Source organism: Nymphaea colorata, chromosome 9, assembly GCF_008831285.2.
Source record: "Nymphaea colorata isolate Beijing-Zhang1983 chromosome 9, ASM883128v2, whole genome shotgun sequence".
Classification (NCBI taxonomy): Eukaryota; Viridiplantae; Streptophyta; class Magnoliopsida; order Nymphaeales; family Nymphaeaceae; genus Nymphaea; species Nymphaea colorata.
Genome location: NC_045146.1, coordinates 23,162,275 through 23,185,242, shown reverse-complemented (window position 1 = coordinate 23,185,242; position 22,968 = coordinate 23,162,275). Strand labels below are relative to the sequence as shown.

General features: G+C 41.2%; 3 protein-coding genes across 6 annotated transcripts; 1 reads left to right on the top strand and 2 right to left on the bottom strand.

Moving 5' to 3' along the window:
• The first annotated feature begins 1,981 nt into the window (after nucleotides 1-1,981).
• LOC116261370 (uncharacterized) lies at nucleotides 1,982-5,766 on the top strand. 2 transcript variants are annotated; one of them, XM_031640098.2, is made up of 9 exons: nucleotides 1,982-2,140; nucleotides 2,245-2,425; nucleotides 2,686-2,707; nucleotides 3,883-3,939; nucleotides 4,018-4,099; nucleotides 4,713-4,808; nucleotides 4,896-5,020; nucleotides 5,104-5,122; nucleotides 5,209-5,766. In XM_031640098.2, exons 2-9 carry the CDS (start codon nucleotides 2,326-2,328, stop codon nucleotides 5,500-5,502), a joined length of 795 nt encoding a protein of 264 aa, XP_031495958.1. In that variant the 5' UTR covers nucleotides 1,982-2,140; nucleotides 2,245-2,325; the 3' UTR covers nucleotides 5,503-5,766. The 2 variants fall into 2 exon arrangements, with proteins under 2 accessions (XP_031495958.1, XP_031495959.1); XM_031640099.2 differs by having other exon boundaries at nucleotides 2,001-2,140; nucleotides 2,254-2,425.
• Nucleotides 5,767-8,782: 3,016 nt separating this feature from the next.
• LOC116260935 (uncharacterized) lies at nucleotides 8,783-10,860 on the bottom strand. 3 transcript variants are annotated; one of them, XR_004174215.2, is made up of 4 exons: nucleotides 10,416-10,860; nucleotides 9,989-10,317; nucleotides 9,450-9,606; nucleotides 8,783-9,110 (listed from the first exon to the last, which is right to left on the bottom strand). XR_004174215.2 is itself a non-coding variant. In XM_031639474.2 (3 exons), exons 1-3 carry the CDS (start codon nucleotides 10,678-10,680, stop codon nucleotides 9,544-9,546), a joined length of 657 nt encoding a protein of 218 aa, XP_031495334.1. In that variant the 5' UTR covers nucleotides 10,681-10,860; the 3' UTR covers nucleotides 9,043-9,543. The 3 variants fall into 3 exon arrangements, 1 of the variants encoding a protein (XP_031495334.1); XR_004174214.2 differs by having other exon boundaries at nucleotides 8,783-9,036; XM_031639474.2 differs by having other exon boundaries at nucleotides 9,043-9,606.
• Nucleotides 10,861-14,101: 3,241 nt separating this feature from the next.
• On the bottom strand, nucleotides 14,102-21,787 carry LOC116261087 (uncharacterized). The gene is made up of 5 exons (XM_031639696.2): nucleotides 21,374-21,787; nucleotides 19,889-20,011; nucleotides 19,395-19,778; nucleotides 16,125-19,294; nucleotides 14,102-16,014 (listed from the first exon to the last, which is right to left on the bottom strand). The coding sequence occupies exons 1-5, from the start codon at nucleotides 21,707-21,709 to the stop codon at nucleotides 14,607-14,609; spliced, it is 5,421 nt and encodes a 1,806-aa protein (XP_031495556.1). The 5' UTR covers nucleotides 21,710-21,787; the 3' UTR covers nucleotides 14,102-14,606.
• Between the last annotated feature and the right edge of the window lie 1,181 nt (nucleotides 21,788-22,968).

Here is a 22,968-nt window from a genome sequence, read left to right as displayed (position 1 = left end):
TTTGTCCAAAAAAAAAAGAGGGTTACTCAATGGTTTGTTCAAAATAAATTGTTCTTGCTTCTGTAAACAAAACATCATGAATTTCACCATTCATGGCTTCAAATGGCATTAGATGGATTTTATTGCACAAGTGCAGCAGCAGGTCAATTCAGCAGTCAAATTTCCGGAAAATGTAATGTTGGCCCAAGAACAGTGAAAACGATTGGCCAAATATCTTTGGTCTAAGTTGCTCACATGCTAATGGCACATGTTTCGGTTATATATATATATATATATATATTGTTTTGTGCTTTTCTTAGATCGGAGTGCATGATTTTTTTCTTAATAAATCTGGGAGGCGGCCTACCCTCCGACAAATGGTTTCTTGGCTTCAATTAAATATAAAATTATCATTAGTTTTTTATAAACAAGTTGGAGAGTTAGATAGGATTGTGCCTAAATTATGCCAACACGACCCATAGTATGGTCCATTGGGTTAAAAATAAAAATGAAAAAAAAAAAAAAAAAAAAAGGCTTTCATGGTGTTAAAAGCCCAGTTTTTCTATCGGGAATTTCTAACATGGTTGAATTGAATAATCACGCAACTATATGTTGTTTGAAACTTCAGCACATTATTGTTATTATTATGAAGAAATATGATAATAATTCTCATATCTCTTTATGGTAATGAAACTTCTTTCAAAAAGAATGATTTGATTGCATACTCAATAATGTATCGAGTGGACCCAATATCAAGCTAATTATTCGTAACTCCCAAATTATTTATGAAAAATGACTATAAAGAAAAAAAAATTATAGAAAAATGAATTCTTTATACATTTCATTTGAAAGAAAGAATTCAGCCTAAATGTCGGAGACACATCTAGTCTGATTCAAATTTAATTAAAGATCTTATGTCCGATACCCATACAAAAAAAACCAATTCACAACATGGTTTAAATTTGTTTGAGCATTTAGAAATCGGATTTAGATTTGGACGTAAACTTAAGACTCGGACTCGAATCAGATTCAAATTGCGAATCTAACAAAGTACCTCATGTTTGAATCCTGATTCTAGTTTGATTAATCGACGTCCCCGACTGGCACATTATTTCAGGCAGGCCTGACTTGGTCAATAAATTGATTGAATCTCACCACGCCAGCTGCCCACGGACCCCATTCATGTATGTGCCTTAGCTTGAAAGCAAATGCGTTGAAGAACGAACTAGACAAAATTTTATTTCTCTAGAAATTTTGTTCTTGGAAAGGGGACGACTTACACTGTAAATTACAGGGGCTGAAGTGCACTTTTTAAAATTTTACAAGGGGGGGTTAAGTAAAAAAGAAAAAAGAAAGAAAAAGCGGATGGCGACGAATCGATTCTGTCAGTCTGTGAACGGGTCCTCCCGACTCGGATCTCTGAACCATCGGCTCGGTCAACCATCCCGTTCTAACTCGAATTTTGAATCGAGCTGTATGACTTGGTTGGTTGGTTGGTTGGTTTCCACATTTTCAAATCTATAATACGCGACGCTCTCCATCTCCATCTCCATCCGGTTTGAGTCTTTGCTGGAGATGACCAAACACTCCTTTTCATATCCACGTTATAAAAAAATGCCCTTTGTTAAGTGCTTCGTTTGTTTTTGTTTAATTGATTTCTCATAAACATTTATTAATTGCGTATTCGAGTGATTGTTTTCGCAGCCTTTTCCTTTTGGAAAGCAAAGTTTGGTTTTTTATTTAAAAGTTGATTTGAACTGAATCAATAAAGCGAAGCTTATGAATCTTCGAAATCCGATTTTAGAAACTGGGAGCAACTTCACCCTGCTCCTTCGTTTTCATGTATTTGTTTAATATAAAATAACTATATTAACCTACGCTCTACCAGAAGGAAACCGCCCCCTATTTTATATAAAAGAAAACGTAATATATTTTAAAAGCAAAAAGAAAAAGGTAATTTGTATTAGAGAAAAAGCAAAGGCGAGGGGGTAGTTTCGTCATCCCGGCAGTTGAACAAAGGATGGTGTCGTGTTTTTTGGGGGAAGGGAGGCTGCTGGAGGACGGAGACTTTCGACTTTCACCGGGCTGAGGACGTCGACTTTCATCTTCCTTTCTTACTTCCTTCACCCCTTCCCGGAGACGACGACCCTTCTTCGCCAAGGCACTCTCTCTTTCTCTCTCTGTGTCTCTCTTTCTTTCTCGGCTGAGGTGAGAATCTGTCCGTCCAAAGCTTTCCAATTTGTTTGCGTTCGTCTGTGGACGCAGGGGCAGCAGAGAAGGGAGAAATTGTGGCATTAGGGCGTTGAGGAGGAAAAAGGAGGAGGAGAGGAATTCGGGCTGTTTAAGATGGCGTCGCAAGAGTACGTGGACAAGATGGAGGCTCGCAAGAACTTCACCAATCTCTGGCACACTGACCTGATAAGCACCATGCAGGTGGATCTGCCATGTACGTACTTCAATCGCTACCATAATGGCTCTGGTTTCCCTTTGGTTTTTCGTTTTCTCCCTTGAAGTGGACTCTTCCCTTTTTTCCCCTTTCCTTTTGATCTGTTCTGTTGAATGGAGAGGATGGACGGAGGCAGGGTCTAGTGGGGCTGATTTGTGGTTTTATATATCATTTTGCCGGTTATTGTTTTCTGATTCTCCTTCTACTTTAGTTAATAATCGTTTCTTGTTTCCTTTTTTTTTTTTCTTTTTTTTTGGTAGATTGCTGTCTCGCGTTTTGGTGGTAAGTTCTTCGACCTAGCGATCTTTATAAATGTAATCTTGAAAGCACTCTCATTTGTCTTTGTCATTTTACTTTTACCGCTCCTTCCGTGCGATCTTCTTTATTTTTCTTTGTAATTTTAGGAAATTCAGTTTGCTTCAGTCGAAAATTTAAGGTGCCGATGTGAATGTTTGTTTTCTTGTCTGGGGGATTCATGTTCTCGTTACTTGCTTTGCTTAACCGAGGCATGAAAAAATAAGAGAAAAGTTCAGTCGAGGAATTGATTAATATTTTTTGAATCTTGATGCGTCGCATGATCTGCATTTAACTGTACGCCTATTTTGCATTTTGCGCCTCTTAGATATCCTTTTCCCATTATGGGAACACCTAATTTCTGAACGATTTCTAAGCTACGTCTAATGATGTGTTATATGATGTGAAATATTTTATACATCTCTTTGTGTTGTTGTGCGGGCGATGTAACAAAAGTTAATAAGGTTCAAAAAGGTAAGTTGTCTGTGACCAACACCTTCAAAGAAACACTGGAGGGCCATAATGACCATGCGAATCGTGGCATGAAGCTCCAGTGTTTACTCAACGCAAATCTGAAGAAAATCGAAGCCATGATATATCAATCTGCCATTGCTTTGGCTGGCTAAAAATCAAGGTTTGATCAGTTGCATTTGTGAGCAAAGCATACTGGACTTGGACACCAGCATTCAGTAAGAAAGAAATGATAGGCTGCCCAGAAAGAACAACCCTATCTAAGCTAGAAGATTCTGGTTCAAAAGACGTTGGATTTGCTGTCCTACGAAATAGAGAAGAGGATGACAAAGTAGTTGCAAAGCCAGAAGTCTAACCCACAGTGAGGACAAGTTTGCGGTAAATTAAAAAGAAAAAAATGGCTTTCTGACAACAATAAAATAGCAATTCCACAAAACATGCATCCTTAGTTTTGTAAACTGAAAGCTTATTTAAACACAAGAGCAACCTTAGGAGGGGTTTCCTCTTAAAGAGCAAACTCAAGAGAACTAGTGATATGTAAGTTTGTGGAGATTTGGTACTTTTTGTTGGAAAAAAAAAAAAGTATTCAATCTTCGTGCTCCTTTTGAGGAACAAAATAACTACAGGGCTGTGATTTAAGGAACTTAAAAGTTTCTTCCCTTATGAGAGTCTAATGTACATGTTTTCATCAGTGGACCCTGTGTATCATACATGCTTCGCAAACGAGCTCTATACGGTGATATGAACAGGTATTTGCTACTCATCATTTTCAAAAATTATCTTTTTCCCTCCAGGTTCTTTTTTCTTGTAATTTACATCTGCTGCAGATACGTGTGTTGTGCAGGTTACATGCCATGCAGTGGAAGATGTGGCGAAAGTAAGTGCCCAGAGTTTTGCCTATTCACAGAGGTATGAATAGCTCTTTGGTTCATAATAATGGTCAGCTATTAAGCATCTTTAACACCATTGACCTTGACGTTTAAATGTCTAACTAATTTCTTTGAAACTAGTATGTAGGCGATTCTCATGGCTCAAGTAAACTATCAGTGCTCTCCGTATTGGTCTCATATGTTGATGCTCTTTCTTTGACATGCTTGTAATTCCTGTTGTCAAGAGTAATATTTTCTGATGATGCTTTGAGTGCTTGTTTACTTCAGGAATATAATTTATTCTCCTTGAATCACAGTTGCTTCTCTAATCCCCAAATTGTCCAATACCAGTGCATCGGAGCTTCTTTTTAGTCGAGTTGGTTTCCACCTAGTAATATCACATTTACATTATATCTAAGGAAGATTGTTTGCAAAATCCAGGATAAATATTGACGGCAGAGTTGCTTCATGAAGGATTCTGTTAGTGATTATGATTTTTTGTGCATTGCCTTATCCATGAAACCTCGTGGACAATTTTTTACTGCTATATTTTATAACTGCAAACTATTGCCTGTTTTAACAATGTGCATGTCTGGCAAAATGTTGTGCTTAATATTGCTATATTTCAAACTGAACTTGTTCATCTCTTACAGGTTCTTCTATGCTTTGGAAATTCTGTCGCATCAACACGTTTTTTGTTGCAAGATCAGTTCAATATTCAGACAACACCTTGCGACAACTGCATAATTGTACTCTCTCTCTCTCTCTCTCTCTCGTGCCACCTCTCTTTTCTTCATTAAGTATTGATTTGCTAACAACTTCTTGGCTTACTATAGGGATTCATGTTTTGTCTCCAACAACTAGCATGCATATTTTCTATTATTGCGATGATTGTAGGAAGTGATGAAATACAAGCTGCTTCACATGCACTCAACTGTTTGTCAGATTCTGTGTACTGCACGTAAGTCTCAATTCTCATTACTGCTGTATGCATATCTGCCTTGTTTTAGTCTACTAAGTTGCCTTTGTCATCATCTGTTTCAGGGTTTGTGCATGCATGCAGGTCCGTCAGCAAAAACTTGTTTTTCAGGTAGCAATGAAGCATACTGGTAAACACATATTTGTAATGCATTTATTGGACTTTTGCAGACCCAACACAAGATTGAAATGGATAAACGAGATGGTAAGTTCGGCCCACCAGGCCCAATGGCAGTTCCTCCTGTTCAGCAGATGTCACGCATAGACCAACCTCTTCCTCCACAAGCTGGCTATGTTGCTTCCTACCCTGGACAACCTGCATATCCTCCTTATGGATACCCTCCACCTGCTGGTTATCCTCCTGCTCCTGCTGGTTATCCTCCTGCTCCCGCTGGTTATCCTCCTCCTCCTCCTCAGCCATATTCTTCTCAGCCCTATGCTCCTCACGGCTATTACTCCAAGTGAAAAAACTGGGATATTCTGCTTCAGCGTTACACGGTGGACAACAGAGAGAACGTGACTGATTTGAATGACAGTTTATTATGTTGGCAGTATTAAGTCGAAAATTCAGATCTACAGTGTATTTGGGAAAATTTAGTGCACAAATAAGACTCTTTGGGTGACTGTTTCCTTGTTCGGGGTTTGTTAATAGAAGACTAGCTTCATTTGTGAGAAGCGACATAGCTCTTAATTTTTTAATGAGATTTGGATCTTTCAACTTTGGCCAAAGTTATCACCCTAAAATTGGAGTGCCAAATCCGATAAGAGCGCTGGCATTTCATTACATTCCATTATGTAGATCCCGAAGCCCTTATATATGTGTTGCAAACCATATTTCAGTATTAACTTGGAAATCCAGCACTACTGACTACATGCCAAGGCAACGCCCTCCGCACACACATGCGGCAAATTGAGGCGTACCTACGCTAGCAACAATTGCGTATAGCTGTTCTTTTTGGACAGTAATTACGTACATGTATCGAACCCTTTCAGTTACAATCTCATATTTAATCTGCCCATGTATATGCAAGCCATTTACCTCGCTTCTATGCAGGCTAGAGAATGATGTGACTTCTTGCCGACAAATACTGAACAAACAATTAAGCGGCTGCCACTAGCCATTCCTACCATGGATTGCCTATCTGAAGACGAGAATCTTCTTAAGCTACCATGGCTTGACAGAGCATGCTGGTTCTCTGTAAGGTACCCAAGTGTGTTTCTTTTGACAGACCTTCATGGTATAACTTGTTCTAGTTTTTTTTTTGTTTTTTCTCGAAATTTGAAAATGATTTGAGATACATTTAACGAACGCATCAATGCTTGCTATCAGGTATCTTAGGCTAGTTAAATGGGTCGCAGTGCATCCTAACATCGAACGACGCTAATGCTTGTGAGATGGGAATCATCATGGCCCCTGTGATGCCATTCTTCTCCAATTTGCATTGCAAACTTCTCTTTTGGGCACCTCGAAGATGAATAGCGTTGAGGAATTTTGAGCATTCTCATTATCCGAGTAAGACGGGAGATTATCAAGGCATCTTAACTTCCTATACCTGATCTCAAGGTTTTACAAATAAAACTGCTTCCAATATAGCCTAAGCGGGACACCGACTGGACTTATTCCCTTGCAACAAAATGCCTCCACATCTGTCGTGCTTGCTTGCTAAGAAGAAGAAGAATTAGCTTTCCCCTTGTTCGGGGCCTGGGACAAGACGAAAGTTGTCATTTTCTTCAACTTCCATTTATCTTCTTGTCCAGTAAAGTTTTTTAATTGCGACTGCATAGCATTCTTGCAGTGAGGTGCCTAATTTTTGTCAAATAGCTCGAGGTTCTATTTTCATTTTCTTCAGTTGGCTGCTTGGGCTATGAAATTTTACCCAAATACCTTCTTTTCTGTCAACCGTCCAGGGAGACCTTCATGTTTCAAATATAGTTACCGTCTGACCCATCAAAATGAGGTGAAAAGTAAACATTTTTTTAACGTCACCTTGAGTTTTATCGTCTTTTTCCTCGCCGTGAATATCACCATCTCATCACATGGCACTGTTACACTACAGAATTATTATGGGCATCAAACGAGACCTTCCTTTATCGTCCTGTTACACATCTTTCTCTCTAAGATCGTCTCTTTTCCTGCACACCCCATGACCCTAACGAGTATGCCTGACTTCACATTGGGAATCTGATTAGTCTCTCTTTCTCTGGGTCAAATTTTTTTCTATTTGTATCTTCACCTGTCAATGGTTTTAGTCTGTATTCAACGCTAAACAGAAGGTTGTGTTTGTCTCGTTCGAGCTATTTTAGTCGAGGGAATCGGAAACAGAAAACTGAAATAAGGCTGAAAAAAAGCAAATTCTGGAAAACAATACTTGCAAAATTCGGTCACGAGGCAACGATTCTCTAATTGCAAGGTTCCCGTTTTACTTTTTGTCAATTAGATCTACCATGTAGTAGACAGTAGAACCGCCGCAGCAGCTTAGGTGAGAAGTAGGTGAGAGATCGCATTTGCCAAAGAGTGTTGCCAGGAAAAAGCTAAAGAGAGTCCATTTATTTGGAGATGCCATCGTTTGTTTTTGCTGTTTGAGATAAGTAAGGAACGGGAAAACGAGGATTTGTTCTCCGAGTAGGCGAGAAAGTTAGAAACTGGTTACAACGATGTCAAAGTTTGTCAACGGTCAAAACGACAAGTTTATCAAGTTTAATTTGGTGTTACTGATCATAGTGGGTCTCTGTAGATGACCTTTCATTGACCACATCACCTAACTTGATTTTTTAACTCCAGTGACCACTTAAGGCAGGAGAATGCAATAAACAGCAGCCAAACAGAAAAATATTCTGAATCCGATACTCTCAGCTAGCATTATTAACGCGCCGTGAGTACCAGTGGCTACAAAGAGAAAGAAAGTAGCATTAAGAAAGAGGAAGTCCTGGTTTCATCCATAACTGTTGCAGTGCAGTATTTTTGTATATTCAAGTCTCAGAAAACTGCAGGTTTTCCTTTCTTTTCTCTTTCTTGGCGACGATTTATTGCATGATCACGCCATGACTTGATTGCTCATTGGCCCCAGCTGCTCGAATTAAGGCCCATTTCAAGTTGTCCACCAGAAAGCTCACATCCATCTTTCACTGATTTGGACGTTAGTCTATAATAGCTTCCTTCCCACATTAAGTCCATGATTGAATGCTTGGTGAAGTAATAGGACTATAGGAGCCATAGTTCTGTAAGTGTAGGAGTTATATCTCTGCAACGACCCGTTAAGAACTGGCCCTCGTGTCTGGTACAGCGAACCGCAACACACCCAGCATGTAATGAGCCAGGTCAATTGGTAGCATAGGGTTCTCGAGACCATCAGTGCAGTGATAAACCAGACCCACTTTTAGATGTCACTCTCTGAGTTCGATTGTTGTTACTATGACGCTTTGTGGTTTTACGTTCAAATGTGGATATGATTTTCAAGTCTTGGTAAAACATCTTCAAATTTAAGAGATTACGCACTGGAGAAGCTGTTTGGGAGCACCATTTTGTTTTCAAATAGTTCTGGTATTCCAAAAGTATATGGCATTTCCCGTCACATCCATGAGCATTCGAGCCACATTAAAACGTAGGATTGTAACTCCATCTGCAGTACTGACCCCATTAGAAATACCAACTATTGAAAACACTGGTACTTCCAAGGACCACAAAGGCACTGCGGAACCCCCAGCAGCGGCCAATTGTGGTTAATAACACAAGCAATAGTTGCAGATAGCAGAGTCCAGAGGAGAAGATACTCTATTTATTGATTTCTCGCACACAAATTTTCGGCTAGAAAGAGGAAAAAAGTAAAACTAGATACATATACATCATTTTGTATATGCAATCTGAGCCAAAAATTATACACACATGGCTACAAGATTGCAACAGCCACCGTCAAGTAATCAAAGCCGCTTCCACGCTCTCTCACAAGATCCTCTCATGGCATGAGCTTGGATCTGATCTTCACACAAGAACAATAAACCCTGCCCACAGAAAACCAAAAAACTAAGTGGTCGAAACCTGGGCCGTGTCTCTTGGCATAATCTAGTGGTTTTGCCTGTCCAAAAAAATAAATAAACAAGTCTAACTGCTCTGAATGTGGCATGTCAAATGTGGCCATGTGCATGTTTATGCAGTAACTCTAGTCTATGACACATGCTAGCAGAAGTGCGCGTGCATGCATACATGTGCATGTGTTCTTCAGTGACCTAACAGAACCAGGTGCATGGCATTCCCCCCAGGCCCTGCCTGAATTGGATTACGGTCTTCCAAATTTGTTTGAGGTTGGTCTGACGCCTGCCAAGGTTAGGTAACCATTGCCAGAAAACCCATTGGATTTTATTCAACTGTGAAGCTTATTCATTTCAAGATAGTTCTTATTAGGAAAGAGGTTTACCTACTCCAGGTCAGTTGGCTTGGCTTCCATGTGCAAGGAACTGAGCAATGGAAAAGGGTCAGTAGCTCTCCTCTCTCTTCCCCTGTCTGAAGGCTCAATGAGAAGTCTTGGTATTATGATAACCACCAGGAAGCATTCCATTCTTGTAAACAAATACCTGCAGATATGCTAGAGAAACATCAGCACTAGTTTGGAGACATCAAAAGGCTAAGGCAACGGAATTAATTGATCCGTGCATAATATGGTTATGGAGTGTTTATCCACCATATACCGCAATTGTTTTTTTCAATTGACTACGCTGTGAAGAAAACTGATAGGTTAAAAACAAAATTGCAGTAGTCTGAGAGAAGAAGAAAGCTCAGCTGTTCCATTTCTTATATTAACACAACTTTTTTTGAATCTAAAAGAAAGACTGTCAAATCCAACTGTGCAGTAAAAAACTTCCAACAATTTTGTTTGAAATATTCAATCTGAAGCTTTTTCCTCCTATACACACACACACACACACCCAGGCACTAGAGAAAGAGAGAGAGACGTACGGCTTCAGGATCAATTCTATACAAGAGGAGCTTCTTCCTCTCCTTGCGCCTGGTCCTGTAGGCTGCCGCAATATGACCAAGTGCCAAAACTAGGGAGCACATCATCATCACCTGCATCCCCATGACCTGCCATAGCCCATGATGATGACTCTCATTCTGCTGTTGCAGATTATGGTAATAGACAAATCTCCCTCCATCTACGACCACAGCAGTACCAAAAGCCCACGCCTTGAGAGCAACTACCATCACAGAGACCAACGAACACAAGACCGTAACGCCCACATAAGGCCCGTAAGAAAGGCCACGCCCATCGCACAATGAATAAACACCTGTCTTGCACAACAAGAAAACGATCACAGTAAGCAAGTAGGCCATGGCTGTTGATTCAATCACCATTTGTATTTCCGAATAGTGGGGAGCGTCTCACATGTGATCACAACCGATCTGGCAATCGAAATCAACGGTATGTCGACGAGGGATGAACGGAAATCGTAGTTCCGGAGAAGGATGGCGACGGAACGGACTGAGGAGAAGGGCGTGAAAGTGTACAAGAGTGCAGAAGGAAGGAGCATATCGGTCAGCACCAGAAGCAAGGGAGCCGTGAAGACCAGCAGGGAGAGCAGAGAACCGATCATGGCAGCCATGAAGATTGTTGTCTTCAGCGCTCGCCGAATGCTCCCGGACTTCTCCATATCGAGACCTGCAGCTTACTGGCGACGGGAAGCCCAACAGAGCTGAGAAAAAGGGCGCCCCCCCTTCCCAAACATCGTCCGGGAATGCTCTGCATTCTGTTCTAATAAGAAGGGCGGTAGGAAAAGGAGAGGAAATCTGAATGAAGATGACGTATGAGACTGGGTCAGGTTCAACGTTAAGTTAGTCATCGGAGTGGGAAGATTAAGCAGACCCACATACTTTTCATTTTTCTCACGCAATCTCTCGTTCCAACGGAGCCGCCGGATCAGAAACTCCCGTGAAATTCAGCAACCAATCCATGAAAAATCTTCTAGAGATCCAAACTTACTGTACGACAGTCAACGGTCATATAAACCGTCTAACGGGAGTGCCATCTAGAACGTGTCCCTCCTGGCAGTGCACAATTACATTGCTTTCATTGTTTCTGAATAAATTTATTTTTTCTCGAAAATATTCGCTTTGTGACAATTATTCAACGTCAAAACATCAAGCCTGTCTTTCTTTATGAGCAAAAGATGGAGAAAATTCTGCTCCCAAATTTCTAGACCTTAAAGTTTTAGCTCCCAAGCAGCTATTTGATGGCTGCCAATGAATTATATCTATCTCCAACTTGTGAAGTTTCTCAGGTTTGAAATTTCATATGAAGCGAAACTTAGGGTTTCATTGTTCGTATTGTGGTTGGTGAACGTTAGTGAAAGTCGGATTTGATTTGCTTGAAAACCAAAACCTTGTAGTTTACTGAAGGAAGCTTTAGATTTTCTCATTAAGTGTTTGATTTGCTTGCCTCTGGTGAGAAAGAAAGAAAGGCTTCGCAACGAAGAATAGCCAAAAAATGCTTTTGCTTGGTAGAGAAGTCTTCTAAGTTGTTTATATTGGGCTTACAACGAAGCATCCGCCTGGGGCCTTCGACTCTAGGATGCAACATATATAACCGGTTGTGGGATTTCAAATATGGATCCTAAATTTGAGTTGAGTTCTTTAAATTGACGAACTGTTGGATCTAAAATCTGAAGTAAACAAATAGTCCGCGAATATCTGTTACCAAGCGCGAGATTGGCGCATCTTTAGTAGTACTTCCAAGGAAGGATTCTTGGTCGCTGGTCAAGAATCAAGATGCACTGACTTGTATAAAGCATTCATAAACTCAAAGAGAGAAGATATATCTCAATTACAAGGGAATACGACCAACAACCAGCCTCCACTTTGCAGCATGAGACATTGCGTTCTAGATTACGAACACGCGACTCTTGTCAAAACGGTGACGTACGACAAGTTGCCCCTGAGCGGATTAGTCCAGATTCCGAACACGGTTTCAAAACGCCCAAAGTGGGGCGTACACGCTTTCTGGTGAGATGGAGGGTCGAGATTGAATCCGAAGGGAGCGGCCTTGATCTCACCGTCGATGCGGGTTCTCCCCGCTTCGACGCATAGTCGCGTGTCATCCCTTCTTGCCGGGTCGGTCCTCGATCCGATCCAAAAAGGGTCGATGACACTATGACAGTAACCAGTCCCTATTTCTTATACTTCAAGGAACCATTTCTGGCCGTCCATCTGCCGATAACTTAGAGATGGATCGGGTCCTTGTTGGGCACGAAAACGACGTCGATATCTAGGATATACGCGAATGGATCGGATCGCGAAATGCTGCCCTGGCCCGCGATGGCTTTCTTTCCTTTCTAGAACATACGGAAACCAGCTCGTGTTTGCTGGGGATATTTAGTTCGGTATGGTAAGTGTCTAGGCGGCCACGCCAATAAAACAAAAGGGGTTTCTTCATCAACGATGGTCAGAAAAAGGCGGTCATTAGAACAAGCAAAAGCCTAATTTGAAACGTCTAGGAGAATTATTGAATAGCAGCAGCACAAAGAGGAAACCATTGTGAACAAAATCAACACTTTGGAGTTTTAAATACCAACTTGCTTTTTACTTGATCTGATGGTGTAAACGTTTGGCGTGAACAGAAAACCTTTAAAGTTGACTATCTATTCGTGCTTTTCTGATCAGAAGAATGTCCTTATGAGTTCGCAAATTTTGATGCATTTTCAGTCACTCATTTTTAGATTTTGACAAGCAAACCTTCAAAAAACCACTTGGCAGCCAGTACTTCACAAGTTGATCTCTACAAATTTTAAAAACTAACTACAAATGAGAGCTATTTTTGAAACTCAAGTCAAATGATGGTGGTACTATTCAGCCAGTGTATGAAAATTGAAAAATGAATCCGAGTCAGCTAGGCTGTTGATTCAATGATCGATTCAGCTGAATCAGGTCCAACTAGGCAAATTTATTATTTTAATTTAAAAAATAAAAATGTTTAAAAATCATTAAAAACAAAAAAATTTTAAAGTATCTAAAAAAATATAAATGGACGGTGGGTGACTCGTGGCCCCCTGCATCGGGCAATCAAATCCAACTTGAATTGGCCCCTCAAGTACTGAAGTCCTAAGCTAGCATATATCAAGGACGGATGGAATACCAGATAATTTTAAAACTCTGTACACCCTTTGAGAGAGAAGGGAGAGATGAAAAAGTAAATGGAACACGGTGTGGAATAAAGACAACAAATACTAAAATTTTCTTATTGTTAAACGGTTTCGGGCTTTAGGCAGAACTAACAAAAATATACGCTAGTATTGGACACATACAGCAGTAATGGAAAAACCAATCCAAAAATTATATCACGTCATTGCGCACCAAATAAACGAAAAACGGACATCTCCAAAGGTACTAACTACAATGTGGATTGGCTGGAGCATCTTACCAACATCGATATGGCATCGTGAAATAGCGAACGGAGTTACGGAGTTCTCATGTAGATACTGTGTTACAATACATTCGAATGCAGAAGCCAACATTAAATGACCGGTAGAAATGTATGTTCTTATAACATTTTGCTTCAAACCTTCAAAAGTTTACATCAACTTCAACCGTATCGCCCTCCTTAACAACAACGGGAATAATGAAACACCGTTTCATGTATCTGCCCCAAAAATAGTGTTTCATGTATCTATTTCAAAAATTAGAACAGATTTATAGAACCCCATAAACCCAATAATATAACGTATTACTGTTTCCATTGCCAGACGGGCCCTGGCTGTAGACAACAATGAATAAATTTTTCCCTTCTCAGTGAGTTTTTCCATTTTGCATAACAGAGAGTTAATAGAGTTGGGTTACCTTGCAGTCACAGAAAACCGTCACCAGTCACCAACTGCTGAGCAGTCTATTGTTCATATTAACGTATCAACTCGAATGTATTTCTCAGTAACAAGCATGTTGAAATGAAACTGGAAGTAATGGGTCTACAGATTGTGATCAAAGCCTGAAAATCAGCAATTGGGAAACACAAGTCCCATGTACAAAGATCCCTGAACTTCATTGTTCGTGCAGGGAAAAAATGACCAACAAACACCATCCACCTATCACTTGGAAAAAACTGCCGCCCGAATTTATTGTAAAAAAAAGTGAATTGCAGTTTCATATTGAACTTCATATAATTATTTGCATAATGGAGAGAAAATTCATGTCAATGGCAGAACTCCACAAGGAATATCCAAAATCCTCATGAATATTTGGGAACCGTCTAGAAATATGCTCCACTTGCATATCGTGAAGACATTTCTCCTGGTCAACTTTTTTCTAATCAGTGATAGAAGTTGCATTCACATGAATAATCAGCTGAACCATGCATTTGATGTAAGATCACATGCACAGAAAAATTGCTACAGCGCAGCATAGTTACACTCAGCAATGGACCTATCAAAGAAAATGGACAAGCCCAAACAAAATCTGCAAGGCACTCCTAACAGTGCAATAGCTTTGCTGGTAAAACCAAGGCAGTATGTGAGGCTCTCACATTTCATCCATCACAGCTTCAAAAGCAACTACGTAGGGATCTCCACATGTATCATTTTCATTTCGACAATCATGAAGGCCTTCTCCTTCTAGGAGCTACGTCACCATCACCAAAACGCTTGAAGGTTGGGTTACTTCTTGCTTCCCTACCGTACCTAAGGTGACTGGCTCCTTCCTCCCTAGATGAAACTCTCCTGGATGTGTCTCCAAGCCTCCTCTCTATATTCCGGCTATAATCCCTTGGACTTCCTCTCCTGTGGAACTCTGCAGCATTTTCACGAGAACCGTGCCCCTGAAAACCTTCTTCTATATCATACCGAAAGCGCCTGTCATCACAGTCGATATCATATGCCCTAGCAGGATAATCTGAACCATATCTGTCACCATGTTTCTTCCTCTCATCCTCAGATGTATCATACCTTCGTCCTCCTCGACCATCAACATCTAAGCCAGGCGACCTGTCAGACCTAAAGTACTCATCAGCCTTCACCCTTCGTGGGGAGCTCAAAACGTCATATCTGCGGCCACCCTGTGAAAATACTCTTCCAGGGGAATTTCTCCCCAATGCAGGTCTCCTGAACTCATGTTCTCTGAACTGACTGGCATCCCTCCTTTCATCAATCCATCTTGATGCATGAGATGGAGAAGAACGACTACGAGATGATGGCACAAAATTGTCCAAGTGATCTACAAAAGTAGGCCTGCGTCGAGGTGATCTAATTCTCTCTAGTCTTGCTTCTGACCTGAAGTTTGGAGATCTACTATGTGCATGTAAACTCTGGTCACCATCAGTAACAACTGAACTCCTCCCTCTAGGAGAAGTCCACAGCCGAGGGGATCGAGTTCTTGATCTTCTAGGAGACCTTGTATGAGAACGAGAAACTGAGAGAGGAGAAGTACGTCTGTGGCCTGGTGAAAAGCTTCGTTCTCTTCTGCTCACATGGTAATCTCCATGTAAAGATGAACCAATCCTATCATCCAAGGGTCCACGGTACCTTTCTCTGGGACTTAAACCAATCACCCGAGGCACATATCCACGTGATCGGCCCCTTCCCACATTCATAACCCTACCAGGGCTGATATCTCTAACTGGTTCAAGTCCCAGCTGAATCCCAAGGCTGAAATGCTCGTCCTGATCTGAAGGTGATCCCCTTCTGACAAGAGCACCACGCATATGTTGTCCACTTATTCTGCCACTGTTACGCATCCCACCTGCCTTAACTATTGTTCCATCAGGTGCAATAACAAAACCATTACTGTGCAACTTCGCTGCAGCAACTGCAGCAGCATTTTCTTGTCCCATATGCCCAACACCAGGACCATAACGAGTAGGTGAACGGCGTCTGTTTGGACCCCAATAACTTCCTGCAGAGTCCACCCAATCACCTCCTCTTCCTCTAGAATGGATACGCGTGGAAGACCCCCTTCCTTGACCAGCATCCCTTCCAACTTGCTTTGCCTCATGATAAGCATCAAATCTGAAGGCATTAAAAAAGAAAAAAATCAAGATTAATGAATTGTAATTGCAATAGAAAGGAAATTTATCAAACAGGAAGATTCATAGCATGGGTAATGTGAAGAAGGTTGCCTTCTATGTGCACGGATCCTCTCTCTTCCAACAGCAGTATCAGAAGAAACTGGACCCTGAACCTGGGACATTAGCATTCTGCCTGACGTAGATTCACCCATTTTAAGGGACTCTCCAGCAGTGGGCCTATCAGAGACATCATCCTCACCATTTCTCTTGGTACCACCATCTTCATTAACCTCGTCCGTTTGAGGGTTGTTATGTACATTCGAGAGTGTATCCATTTGCAATGACTTTGCAAGCGGGCTACTTGAAATACACAACTCCATGGTGTCCCCTCCTTCCAGACAAGCTTCCTTAGTAGTTGTCGACTCAACCCAACTTACACTGGATCCTTGAACAACCTCATTATTGCTGCCAAATTTTCCACTGTTTTGTTCGCTTCCATCTTGCCCCTTTGATACTTTTCTAACAGCCTTCATAGATCTATTTTGGCCAGATCCAGTATCTGAATCTTCGGTTTGTATTTTCTGATCCATCCCAACAGTAGCCTCCTTCGCATTCTTCTCAGCAAATGTAGCACCTTCCGAGTTGGCAGATGAAAAAGATTCCAGGGGCATTTTCCCCTTGCTGTCCAAACTCTCAACTTGTAATGACTCTGCATTAGGGTCATCTGTAGTCATACCAAAATCATCAATGTCTCTATTGTCTGAATATCCATAATCCACATCATCAATTTCCATATCCTCAACATTGTCATCATCCCAACCAGCTACAACCAGGTCCCTGAATTCACCATCTTCATACTGGGAATCATCATCTGCATGTGGCTCATTTGCCATCCCCATATCAGTAGCATCAAGTTCAGGAACTTCTTGAGAATTATCTGAAACAGAATTGTTTCTGTTATTACCTCCCTGGTCATCTTTAGTTGAAAGGTTAACATGCTCATCAATTTGATGCTTGGAAGCCTCAGTGGAAGAACTGAACTGATTCAAAATAAGCTCTGTTTCAACTGGATTTTCTTCTGTTCCAGTGGATGTCAAAATCTTCTCACTACTTTCTTGCAATCCAGAAGACTCGATATCACCATGTGCAACTGCATGGCATTGTTTCTCCTGCTTCCTTGAACATAATTCTTTTGACAGCACTTCCACATGTCCGGGGCCATCATCATTCTGTTCAACTTTTATCTCCTTAGAACTTGCATCATTATTAATCTCTCTGGGGCACTCCTTGATAGGAGAATCACCAACTATATTAGGATTATGTTCAACGGTTACGACACCATTCAGCTTAAGGATGTTTCCAGGATCATTTGCACCAGAAGGTTTCTCAATTATCGGACTGTTTACAAGTGTATTATAGCCATCTTGATCACTATAACTGCTTGTTGCACGATCTGCCAATGAATCACCTCTATTAGATGCCATCAAATGCTTGCTGGCATCATCATCAAATACTGGGTCCATTTCTGCAAAACCTACACAAGAAGCACTTTCAGAAGGTCTTGATGTTTCAACATCTCTTTCCACATCATTATCAAATTTCAGATCATTAGCCTCTTGATGTGCAGGAACATGCTTCGATGGACTAGAAGAAAGTCCAGAACCAGTGAAAGTAATACCTTGACCACTCAGATATTTCTCTCTCTCTGGTGAACCATGGCTTCCATCAGCCGTTGGTGTTGTGGCACTAACAAGCCCCACATCAACTTGAACACTACCTTCAGGCTGGGCATTTTCTTCTCTCTCCAACTTGCACCCATTTTCATTTTCATGAGCTGTGGCCACTGTATTTGATATAACTACACTAGTATCAGTGCCTGCTTTACCTGCATTACATGGGTGTTCCTCGATTTCTGACAAACCACTGTCTATATCATTTCTTATTGTATTCCCTGTGTGTTCATTCCCTTCTTCAAGTGCAACGTCTTTGATAGAAGGACATTCAATCCCATGGCGTTCTGATTTAGAATCCACAGGATGATTGTGGCAAGGATAAGCTGGTTCCACTGACACTTCAGTCTGCACAGCCAGTCTCTCCGATTCAGATTTCCCCATCATAGACACTCGATTTTCACCAAGTGTGCTGTCAATTTTTGGTGCTGGATGATCATTAAGATCTTTACTACAACAGGATTCAAGACCAGATTCCAAATATGCCTGCATATGAGGAGTCTCCCTAGAACCCAACTGCAAAGAAACATCATTATTGGTGTCCATCAACCTACGATCAGGTTCCTGCTTGCCTTCAGCAAACATTTTCCCAAGCAAACCTTCGGCAAGATTCTCCTCTCCAACCATGCTCATCTGGTAAACTTCCTTACTGCCAAGCTTTTCATTGTTTGGTTCACCTTCACCAATTGCAATGTCATCTGAAGAACCCTCCCATTCATCCATGACAGTGTTCAGGTCCCAGCTTGTCCTATCTACCCGTGGAAAGGAGGAGTCAGCCTTCTCCCTCTTTCCTTTCTCTTGATTTAGACAACTAATAGAATGCCCTTTTAAGTTATTAGGAGAACCTAATGCATCCAAAGAACTCCTATCATGGCCTTCAACAATGCCACCACCATCTTTTTGGTTGGTACTGCATTCACCAGCATGGTTACCAGTTACGCTGACTACATTACTCATCCCATCATCTACTTTTCTCATTCCATCATCAACAAATAGATCGTTGGATAAAACTTGAACATTAGGGTCATGTGACATCACAAGTTCATGATTTTCAGATGGTAACTCAGTTTCTATCTCAGCTGGCCTTGCATACTTGTCATCTGAAGATGGAAAGCATTCAAACGAGGTTCCAACGGGATTTACACTACTTCCTAGTTCGCTTTTGCAAGCAGCTGCAGCCAATATTGAAATACCAGAGAAGTCCACAGTTTCAGTACACCTCTCAGAAGGAGAAACATGTTCTGCAGAAACATCTTCTTCCATCTCTGGCACTGAGTGATACACATTCTCCACCTTTTCTGTTGAATTGTTTATTTTCAGAAGTTCATCTGCAACATCACCATCCACCAGGATATGCAATTCTTTGCTCGAATAAACAAAAGATTCTTCAGCCTCCAACAGAGACTGTTCTTTCAACAGCTGATCTGTTGAGTGTGGAGAAGGTGTTTCGGGTGGAGGTGATGGGGATCGGACCACTGGGATGCGCCTTTTCTTAATAGGTACACTAACAACTGCATCAGTAAATCGTCGACCAGAAACAGAAAGACCAAGCTGGAAGGAAATAGAATATGATTAGCACAAAGAATAAAGCAACAACGATTAATGAAAGAAAGAGAGAATAAACAAAAGAGGTAGCTGCACAAGGACCCACCTTTTCAGATTCAGACACTGGTGCTTCCTCCATTTTGTTTGAGACATTGTCTTTTGAATCTTCAACGGAAGATAAACTTCCTGCAGTTGGTGACTTCTTAAGACTGCCAGTTAATGCTGTTCTGGCCCGCCTTATCGCCCTCTTGTTACCTTTTGGGGCCTTGGTGTCAGTTTTCCAGTTAAGGTCTGGAACTATGATCCTCGGAAGCTCAGTTTCTACTTTACTTGGCATTTTCACAGCGATGCAGTCTCTCCCATCAACCAGTTCTTTCTTGCCACAGATCTTACAGAACTTACTCTTTTCTAAATCACCAGTAGACACGAAAGAAGAAATACATGCAGCATGAACAGATGCTGGTCGTCCACTGCAAGTACAGTACTCAATCTGCAAGTTTTACAACCATTTTTTTAAACAGCAACCAAGAGAACCATGTAATATACCAAACATGAAAGAGTTGCTTCTGTATTTAAATGCACCACCAATATTAGACCTACCACTACTGAACCAGGTTCTTCGTTAAGATCATCTCCACATACGCAACAAACAGGATGCTCTTTAATCACCTGGACTGCCTCAGGATTTTGACAAGTATCCTTATGATCAGCTGCACCACGCCTCTGCAAAATAAACAAGATCACAGGCCATCAGCCCACACATCAAACCCCAGATCGAGACAATCAGGTAACAATTTGCAACTTGATGCTTTATGCTAAACCCTACAGCCGGTATACCTTGTCAGCCAGTGCCTGTTCCTAAAGATATTACCTTCCAACAGATCATTAACCAGCCATAGGGGTCTTATCAACAATTTCACTCAAAACCAGTAAGCCATGGAAGTCCAATGGAATGACTGAATAATCCAACCAAAACATGTCCACATTCAAAGAGAGACTTTAAGAAAATAATCAAACTATTCTACAATAGTCAAGCCCTAATTCATCCTTTTCCATGCCTGATCCAGCAGAATCCATCGAGAAGCAAAACTGAAGAAAGCCCATCGACCATTTAGGTCATCTTTCTTTAACAAAAACACGCAAGATGAATGAATAGTGAAAAACCCGTAAGCCTACAAGCCGATGTAATGAATCAAAATCTAAACCAAGCTCTCAACGCGCCTCTATGAATTCAAGGACCTCCTGAATGCACAAGTGCTGCAAAGAAATTGCCCCTGTGAAGACAGGCCTAATCAACATCCTCCCACAGATTCTTCTACAATCAGATAGATGGTGACCATCCAATATGAATTCACAACACCGTAGACACCACATAGCAGCATCAAAGTCACAAGCTCTTCGAGGCTAGCCGGATGCAGGAGATTGAGAAAAACGGGAGAGAAAGTAAAGAACTAAACCTAAATCACACCCTTGTAACCACTAGTCTGACTCAATCGGAACCAAGAAACACCGATCTTCATCTCGAGGACTAATTGTCACAAAAATGAAGCATGAGGTCGATCCCGTGAAGAAACAAAGCTTCCTCGGAAAATAAGGCAAGTATCTTCCCAGAACTCTGCTCGCTACTCCACTGTAGCCAAGAGAAAAGAAGCAACCTAGCAGAAAACCCCCTTTCTTCACCACCAAATCGGTACAAGAAGAGCTCAAGAACATGGAGGGCGGAGGAGAGATTCACAAGCCGCGTTCCATCATGTTCAATGGAATCAAAAAATTTGTGCATCAGGAACTCTACCAGTGCAAAGCTAAATCCCAAGCAAATCGCGGCCGATCATGGCTCCGAAACCCTCTATTGCCGAACCAGAACACGAGAGAAACAGAGATCTACGCACCGCAGATTCGATCCACAAGCCGTTCCTCCCCAACTCCCCCAAACTCCTTGGAACAAAAGCCGAAGAAACAAAACCCTAACCTCCACATATCCCCTGGAAGAGCCTCGTCAGCCAGATCGCCGCCCAGAATTCCGACGACAGCCAGACAGAAACCCTAACAAGAAACTCAACAACTCGGGCTTTGGAGACTCAGTACCTTGACCGGGAGTCGCTGCTGCGGCAACGAAACCGATCCCGACGCCGACCTTCTCCTCCGCAGCCGTTGCCCCACGGAAACCCTAAACGCCGAGTCTGACGACGAGGAGGAAGAGGAAGAAGAAGAAGAAGAAGAAGAAGAAGAAGTAGTAATAGTAGTAGCAAAGGATGATGCAGTCGTAGAAGAAGACGCTGCCGCCGCCGCCGCCGCTGCTGCTGCTGCTGTTGGTGGTGGTCGTGCCCTTCCCGTTCGCCGATCCCTCGGCTTGACAGCCACGCTTGCCGCCGTCGTCGTGGTCGTCTTCCTCCTCTTCGTCCTCTCCTGCTGGATTCTCATTCACACATCTCCTCCTCTGTCCCTCTCTGACTTTCTCTCTCTAACACCCCTCTATCTCTCCCTCTTCTATGGCCCTCTCTCTCTCTCTCATTTAAAAGGCTATAAAGAAGAAGAAGGTGGGAGGAAGGGAAGAAAAAAAAAGGAAAAATTAATTGAAAATAATAAAAAAAAAAGGAGAGATTCGGGGGCGGAGGGGATTGCCAATTTTAGCCTCATTTATCTCGCCCACGACGCCTCTTCTCTACAAACTTTAAAAAGTCTATAATACCCTTTTATATATATATATATATATATGTGATTTTCAAGTGAGTATGAGGGTGACGACCTATTGTTTGAAATATAACTTGAAAGATTTTTCACTTTCCTTTCTTTCAAGATCTTAGATTGTGACGACGAGGTGCATCCATAACTCCCCCAACTATGTTAAATTTTTTTGGAATTTAAAATTACAGGACTGAAAAGAAATGAGATTGTTCATTTAATCACTTTATAAAACACAATCTATCCAGTGAATTTTTCATAGCCTTGATAGCTATGATTTAATTTTTATAATTGGATTTACGAGAAACAGTTTTTAATACGCCAAAAGGAGCTTGGCATTTAAAAATAACTGACCATTTGACTTCTTGAATAATAAGATTCAGGTTATTGAGGATTGGAAGATTGCCTCTCATTTCCCCTTTTTGTGTGGCATAGTCACTTAGAGTACTTCATCAAAATTGATAATGCGTTTTGGATAATGTCAACACTGTTTTTGGACGAAGAGAAAATAAAGGAAAGGATTAGATTCTGTTGTGTTTGCATAAAAAAAAAAAAAAGAAAAAGTAAGATAAGTAGAAAATAAATTGCCCATCACAATGGCTCCAAAGAAAAGGAATAAACGTTCTTAAAATGACAAGTCTGACCTCCATATCTTTTCTTTTCATTTTCTGCTAGGATGATTGTAAATGTCTCATTTTTTTCCGTTTCTATGCACAATTTCCTTTTGTTTCCTTCTATTCAAACATAATTCAAAAGGTAACCATCTTTAAATTTCTCCCGGCTCCCACTCTCACTAAAACATACAACATTAAAATCAGGGAGTAGACGAAGCCGGTCTGAATTTTTGGGGATCCATGAATGTAATGCATGTGGATGAAGTGGTACATCATATTTAGATTTTTAGATTCTAGTAACCCACTATGTCACACTTGTCCGGTAGTGGTTTCACTTGTATCTAGTTATATAGAATAACTCCGTGAGACTCTGATCATTGCATA

Bases quoted from the DNA above. Each gene is read 5' to 3' on its own strand.
- LOC116261370 (XM_031640098.2), top strand. From the start codon at position 2,326: ATGGCGTCGCAAGAGTACGTGGACAAGATGGAGGCTCGCAAGAACTTC. The intron at 2,426-2,685 runs GTACGTACTTCA...TTTTTTTGGTAG, and splicing joins CATGCAGGTGGATCTGCCAT to ATTGCTGTCTCGCGTTTTGG. The intron at 3,940-4,017 runs GTATTTGCTACT...CATCTGCTGCAG, and splicing joins CTATACGGTGATATGAACAG to ATACGTGTGTTGTGCAGGTT.
- LOC116260935 (XM_031639474.2), bottom strand. From the start codon at position 10,680: ATGGAGAAGTCCGGGAGCATTCGGCGAGCGCTGAAGACAACAATCTTC. The intron at 10,318-10,415 runs GTGAGACGCTCC...TGTGCAAGACAG, and splicing joins CAGATCGGTTGTGATCACAT to GTGTTTATTCATTGTGCGAT. The intron at 9,607-9,988 runs GTACGTCTCTCT...GCATATCTGCAG, and splicing joins ATAGAATTGATCCTGAAGCC to GTATTTGTTTACAAGAATGG.
- LOC116261087 (XM_031639696.2), bottom strand. From the start codon at position 21,709: ATGAGAATCCAGCAGGAGAGGACGAAGAGGAGGAAGACGACCACGACG. The intron at 19,295-19,394 runs GTGGGTCCTTGT...ATTTCCTTCCAG, and splicing joins CAGTGTCTGAATCTGAAAAG to CTTGGTCTTTCTGTTTCTGG. The intron at 16,015-16,124 runs GCAACCTTCTTC...TAATGCCTTCAG, and splicing joins AGGATCCGTGCACATAGAAG to ATTTGATGCTTATCATGAGG.